The 7,376-nt window shown below is 33.7% G+C and overlaps 1 protein-coding gene across 1 annotated transcript; it reads right to left on the reverse strand.

The window, feature by feature from the left end:
- Positions 1 to 486: 486 nt before the first annotated feature.
- LOC100810722 (uncharacterized) lies at positions 487 to 5,640 on the reverse strand. The gene is made up of 9 exons (NM_001254546.3): positions 5,425 to 5,640; positions 5,272 to 5,334; positions 5,109 to 5,164; positions 3,993 to 4,086; positions 3,805 to 3,865; positions 3,037 to 3,118; positions 2,148 to 2,203; positions 1,012 to 1,075; positions 487 to 924 (listed from the first exon to the last, which is right to left on the reverse strand). The coding sequence occupies exons 1-9, from the start codon at positions 5,557 to 5,559 to the stop codon at positions 861 to 863; spliced, it is 675 nt and encodes a 224-aa protein (NP_001241475.1). The 5' UTR covers positions 5,560 to 5,640; the 3' UTR covers positions 487 to 860.
- Between the last annotated feature and the right edge of the window lie 1,736 nt (positions 5,641 to 7,376).

Here is a 7,376-nt window from a genome sequence, read left to right on the forward strand (position 1 = left end):
TAAATAAAAAAATAACTAATGTTACCTTAAAAAATTAAAATGATAATTATTTTAAAACATTCTTTTTACGTGGCAATTATATAATAAGAGAATAGCAATTTATACTAGTGTACTTTTTTATATTGAAGTATTTTTTTTTTAAAACTTGAACAGGCCAAGCGGATTCCATAAACACATTAATAAAAAAAACCTTTAACCAAAGCAAAGACACATAATACATTTTCTAACACTTTCTTTTTAATACTCATTAAACAAAAATATTATTTAAACATTATTGAAAACTACAAAACTATTAATAAAAATCATTAATTACAAAATGAGAACCACAAAATTTTATAATTTCTAATAAATTTTAACTAACTACAGTGTTCGAAAAAATGTATTACTAGAATCTCTCAAGTTACAGAACAAATAAATGACGAGTCTTTAGGGGCAAAATCAGAAGTTATTAAATTTCATCTACTAGACAGGGAGGGATATTATCTTCGAGTGTTGATTCAAATTTATTAATAAGATTCAAATGATTGCGAAATTAATACCCTACATTTTGATTTATTCTTTTATAGCTTTTCAAGTATTTAACCTCATGTATTGTTACAAAGCCAGCCTTCCCTATGAATTAATACACCCAATCTCTCAACTTTTACTGCCTCTCACTCCACAGTTCGTCCTGATAAAATTAATCCAATCCAACTCACTCACCTGAGTCACCTCCTTCATCAAGAAAAGAAACAACTGGTTCATAGCTTTGTATATGCAAGAACAACATTCCCTTCTCCCCCTCCTCCAAAATTGATCTTGTCAATTCACGAATACAATATTACAATGTTATACATTGCATCATTGACACCAGGGATGCATCATTCAACCTTTGCTACCACCTCACCAGGCACGCTGCTTTCTACAACCGTTTCCCTTACAAATCTGGGAATTCAAAGAGCATGAAAATTACTGGAGTAAATAAACAAAACAAGAATTTTGTTTTACAAGTTTGAACCAAGAAATAAGTACCTTTCCAATTTGTCACGTGATGATTGCAATACGTAGATTGAAAGGATGAAAGACAACATGAGACCTGGATATTTTAAACAGTAACAACAAAAGTGCACTCTCTTAGTAAAATACAACGCTATCTACAAATTCATCATGCCCATGTTTTAAAAAGAATATTTCAAGTAATTTCAATCCTCAGCTAACGAACATACATTCTTGATATCTTACCAATCAAATCACTAATACTTCTATAAACAAAATTATGGTGCAGCCAGGTATTTTGTCTCCACCAAATTGACAGATAAGGGGTGCCAAAATATTTACTCTAGTCAATAGGTTGGTGTAACAGAATGAAAGTTAATATTGCAACTCGCAAGGAAAAAATACTGACATAAAAGCTGACAAGAGATCTTGTCTTATACATAGGTAAAAATTAAAGGACAGGATTACTTTTAATTTAAAAATAATAATCACATGAAAGATGACAGAAGACACTTCCCTCCTACGTTTCCCTCATCTTAGTTGCTCCATGTTTCAGAAAGATGACAACTCTTGCACATACAGGACCCACCGAAGGATGTGACTTTGACGGCATTAATGGGGAGAGTGGAAGAAAAGATTTTGTTCAAAGAGCAAGTAATAAGCTTATGGAACGATGTCATGTCAATGATCTACACGCAAGTGACAAATTACATTCTAAACGAGAAATGGCTTAGCAAAAAGTGTGGTCATGACAAATTCATTGAGGCAAGGAGTCACATTTTGCTTCCTTATAAAATGATTGAGTAACATGTGGACCAAAAGCATATAAAATTTATTGATGAAACAGGGCACCCCATAATTTATTAATAAGATTTAGGGGGGAACCAAAATGAGAACAAAAATTTTAGGCGATATGGGCAGAATGAATTTCAGACAGAAGCTGTTACAGGTGTTATAAACTAGAAGCAATTTCAGAAACCTCCTGAAACATGGAACCAGAACATGGGGGAGCGGAGACAGTCACGAGAGCATTTCTATTTAAAATTAATCCAATCCCCATCCCTTAATTTTTATCTAAAGGCGATTACAGAATGTTCTCATTTCTCACAATCCTGAAGTATTCTCACTTGATACCATTTATGTAAAGAATCAAGGGAAAGGTATTTATTTACCTGAACCAAACAGAACAAAAAATCCTGAAGTTACATCTATCTCTGAATGTTCCTTCCTGAAATATTTCAGAGAGCACACTGAGCCATTTTTCCCCCAATCTAAAATATTTATTATTATTTAAAATGATGAATATGACTAAAGCATATCTTTCAAAGTTCAAACAGTAATAAACACAGAAAGTTCATATATCTATCACCAACTGATCCAAAACATTGATGTGTTCATTCAAGTGTTTAATAAATACTGCAACTATAGGAATTAAGAACACAAATTATGTTTGAAGGGAAAAAGTTGTTGAAGATTTAGATGCATCGAATGCCCGCACTACAGGTATATAAATAGAAGATGTTTATTGTCAAGTTTGTGAACTGCAAATCAGAAAGAAATAACAAAATAAAGGATCATGTAGTGACAGCAACTGTCAGCATAAACACTACCATTTAAATTACAACTTTGCTATTTCATTAACAAAAAGAATGGGTGTTAAGACATATTGTTGAGAATCTCGAGGAACTGGAAAACCTCAAAAAATCAATATTGTTATACAATGTGTGCAGATGCTAATTAATACTCCTTTTCAGATTGATATTATAGGTCAAATACTACAGTAACTAGTAAATGTCCTCCCAAATAACACTACTAGCATAACAAGATTTCAAAAACAATGAATCCCAACATTATAGCCCACCCCCTCAAATGCCATAAAATTGGATCACTTCAATAACAATAAATTAGTTCAAACTTCAAAATTAATATTGATTAACTACACAGAAAATTGGATCAAGGGCTTCAATAGCAATAATTTAGTTCAAACTTCAAAATTAATATTGATTAACTACATAAATATGTATATATATAGCTACAACTAAAATAACACAAATGACAAACCATGTATATCGGACAAGTATATGCTTTGGCCAATGCTGAGAATCCCAGAATTGTTTACGAATCTCAGGATGAACTTCAACATCTGTAAAGAAAAAACAAAATCTGTAAGCACAATTATAGGCTCAAGGCCCTCAGAAATAAGTTACAAAGGCATCACTTAAGAAATCATATTGCCCATTGTTTCTCTTATACCAGAAATGGCACATGAGAATTCATCAATGTGTAAGGTATCAACATATTTATAATTCAATATGAAAATAAATGTCTACAGAATATACAGGCTCCACAGAATCAGTTTATTGTAAGTATATTCATCAACACTAAGTCACTAAATGCTTATTTCTCAACATTAATCAATTACAAAGAATGGAATGCCTTCAGACATCAGTACGAAAAAGAAAAGAAAAAAGTCTTCACTAATAAAATTTGAATACTATCATGTTGAATAAGAGAATCTACATTACAGAGACGGATACATTTGTACATGAATATGCCAAATAACAGCTGAAATTGTACAGGCTAGGTAAAATTTCTAAGTAGAATGGTCACCTCATAAAAAGAAAAAGAAAACTTTAGGAAAATCAAAATAAAAAACCTTTTGGATCGACAAACAGTTTACAAGCACAGTCCTTGACATTTCTGACATATTTCAGAAGAGTCTTGACAAAAGGTCACATGCATAAGCTAAGAATAATTCTTTCATTTTCAAAAGGTCACATGTATAGAACTTAATGTTTTTAAAAATATAATTAGAGAAGAACAACATACAGTGATGAGGCATATCCACAACTTTAGCTGTGACACCATGCAAATCACTTCCTGAATACCTCTGCATGACATTAAAATTCCAATCAATTCATGGACTAGCAACAACTTCGGAACTCGCATAATCCAGTACAATAATTGAATAAATTGAACAAGATCATGTCCATGACCTATCTTCAGCACAGTATTACCAGATCTACTTCAATCATTGGGACCTCCGTGCTTTTTCGATTCACCACAAGAAGCCACGGGATTAAAAACTTTTCCCTGCCAACTTGAAACGATCTGCAGATAAATAAAAAATAAAGAAAATTATAACCACATTTTCTCCTGCAGTTTAAGAGCCAGGGTCAACCAGATAGAATCAGATAACAACAATGCAATCACCCCATATGGTATAACCAGTACAGTAGTACAAAGTTTCATCTCATTGTGTTCAGAATACAATACATTATTCCTTTAATTTCCTGTACCAAGCATTCCAACTTCACTTCTCTCACCAATGCACTATAAGAAGATTACCATCTTTTGCCAGCACACTGCTCATTTTAATTATTTGGTAAAAATGCACAGCCCTATTCACTGTGTCTGTCAAGGGGATCTAATTCAATTGATTGAGCAAGTTTGCATGAGTTGTTGTAAATCCCCTGACACTGTTTTTAATTCCCACCAATTAAAAGAAAGAAGAAAGATTCACTGTGTCTTCAGATTTTCATTGAATCCATTTTTTCAGATTTTCATTTTATCTATTTTCCGGCCTTATTATTCCCAGAATAGACAAACCAATCAGTCAAGCACCATTCACAGATTCACTCTGCAGAGATTAACTATTATTATAGAATCAAGGTTTTAAAAACAGTCTGCAATCACAATTTCAGCCGTAACGTCAAGGTTTTTGGGCGCCGACTACAACCACATCAGTCACATTTTCCCACATTTCCCACAATGTCAAAAATCACGACAAAACCACAACCCCAAGTGCAATCTAAAACCTTCAAAAATCTTCAGTTCACAGAGTCACAGCAAGTACAAATACACCCCCCCCCCCCCCCCAGTATATATAATTAGCATCCGAAACTAATGGATTTGAATCAAATACCTTTCCCTCAAATTACTTCTTGCCAAGTAAGTGTTTGCATTAATTTAAGCTAAAGCTTAAACTGAAAATCATTCTGAAAGTTTTTCGGGAGTTAAAAACGAAAAAATAAAACAAATAGAGCTTTTTTTTCCTAATAAATTAAGCAAATTCAAAAGTGAATTAAGAATCATATCAACGCAAAAGGCAGGGGGGGGGGGGGGGAGCTCACATTTTATAAGCATCCGCACCAGTGTAACCCGTGGGCTTGGGTATGGGCATCAACACCTACAAAGTCAATTCCCAGAAAGAACCAATTAAAAATAGCAATAATAATAATAAAGAAAGAAAGAAATTAAGAAAACCCTAATTTAACAAATTCAAAAGATGCGTACCTCGCGATTCACTGCGAAGATGGGGCAGTGACGGCCAATGAGGTCCTGCCACACGGTTCGCGACTGCAATCACAAAAGGAAGAAAGTAACTTAGAGATGAAAACGGCGTCGTCTGGAAGGAAGAGAAAATTGCAGAGTGAAAAGGGAACGAACGGAGTGGTATTGACCCATGCGGCTCATGGGAACGATGTCGCCGGGTCTGTAAGCGACGGCGATCGGAAGAAAAGACGGTAGCAAAAGCAAAAACGACAGTGACAGAAGCGGTTTCGCCGTAGCTACTGCATCCATGGCTACCAACAACAACTGTGACTCCAACTCAGCTTCAGCGTTTCAGGTTTCAGGTTTCAGACTCTGACACACGATGTCGTATTGGCATAACGCTCCGTTTTGGAGCTCCAAGCACTTCGTTAAAGGAGCCCGTATTGTCGTTTTGCTTTGCGGGCTACTTGTTTGGACCGAGCCACCGTCACGGCCCAACTGGTTTAGTATGTAAAGCTGGACTTTGCTATTGGCACCGCAATTGTAAATGGCACCCTCAGACAACATAATGGAATGTGTATGACTGTGTCCACCACTTACACAACGGTAACACTTTCGTTGTGTATTTTTACTCAACTGCGCAACGGAAAATTATTTATGTTGTGAAAGTGATGGTCATACAGAACGGAAACTTGTTTTAAATTGTTTTAGTTTTATACATAAATGACAAGAGGAAAAGAAATAAAAGATCGATGTATTAAATATGATAGTAACTACATTAATAACAGATTTAAAAACTAGATGATTGTTGACATTACACTGGTCATTTAAGATGAAGTTATTTAACTTGAGATATATAAGATTGACAAAACCATTTTTAAACTTAGACGGTATTTCACATTGATCATTAGTTGAATTGTTTAACCCATTATCACGTTGAACTATTAATCCAGTAATCAAGCATCCGTTGCGTTGAGAGTTGAGATTTTTTTTATGAAAATAGGAAAAAAAATAAAAACTATTTACATGAAAATTGTAGTATGAAAACTATACACAAGAAATAGATGATTTTATTATTTTACATATAAAAGCAAAATTACCCATGTCATATAAAAAATTTTCATACTACATATTTTACGTAAATAATTTTTTATTTTTATCTATTTTTCTCAAAAAGTCTTGAGTTCATAACCAGAAAATGTTTCATAATACTGTTTTTAAATCTCTGAATGAATGGCTATGATTTTTCAACAGAAGCTGCGCTGTTTTGAGTTACTCTCTGTGTATGATTTTGCACTCGAATCTGCATGGTGCAGCAGCAGCTACCGTTGTCGCCGCTTTTGAAAGCAATGCAAAGGCAAAGAGCTATCCAACGTATACGTCTTTGTGACACCGATCGACAACTACAATGCAAAGGCTTGCATGGCCAATAATTGTTGTCGCTGTGATCACATTGGCATTATTAATGTTAGCTCTATTATTGCCATCGGTGATGAGCAAGTTAAGCAAAAAGCCTGAATCCAGTTGGGGACAAGTTGGTGATGATCACGGATATCAATCCATTTTATCTGGTCAAGAAAAAGTAAGCAAATCCTAATCAGTAAAATGCTTCATTCAATTATTGAAATTTACATTTTTATTGTGATTTTTAATGTGATTTTCACTGAAAATATTAATTCCCTATCCAATATCCAAGAGATATTAACAAGACTCAGGAAACAAACAAACAAAAAAACTTTTAAAAGCCAGATCATAGACCTATAACAAGAAAACATATCAAGCTAAACTTTTAGAAGTAGATCAATTACAAAAGTTCAGTTTGGTCTATTTAATTTTCTTATTATAAATTAATTTTTAAGGTCTAGTTTGTCATGTTTGAAGGTTTAGCATATTTTAAAAGATTTTACTATAACACATTTTATAGAATCATAATGTTGAGTCACAATTGCAGTAATTTATTATTTCTCCAAATTCTCATTGTGGAACTAATCCAGCGTGTAATCCTAACCACCATCACCTATGACTATCATACAAAAAATCATAGCATGAAGGCCATGTTGTCCTTCTCCGAGCCACACTTGGCTTAAATAAATTTGACTTGTTTAAAAAATTTAAGGTTGAAGACT

The sequence above is a fragment of the Glycine max genome, chromosome 18 (assembly GCF_000004515.6).
Source record: "Glycine max cultivar Williams 82 chromosome 18, Glycine_max_v4.0, whole genome shotgun sequence".
Taxonomy (NCBI): domain Eukaryota; kingdom Viridiplantae; phylum Streptophyta; class Magnoliopsida; order Fabales; family Fabaceae; genus Glycine; species Glycine max.

Coding starts and splice junctions, on each gene's coding strand:
- LOC100810722 (NM_001254546.3), bottom strand. CDS start 5,559: ATGGATGCAGTAGCTACGGCGAAACCGCTTCTGTCACTGTCGTTTTTG. Junction 3,866..3,992: donor CAATGATTGAAGTAGATCTG/GTAATACTGTGC, acceptor AATGTCATGCAG/AGGTATTCAGGAAGTGATTT. Junction 3,119..3,804: donor TGTGGATATGCCTCATCACT/GTATGTTGTTCT, acceptor TTTTCTTTACAG/ATGTTGAAGTTCATCCTGAG.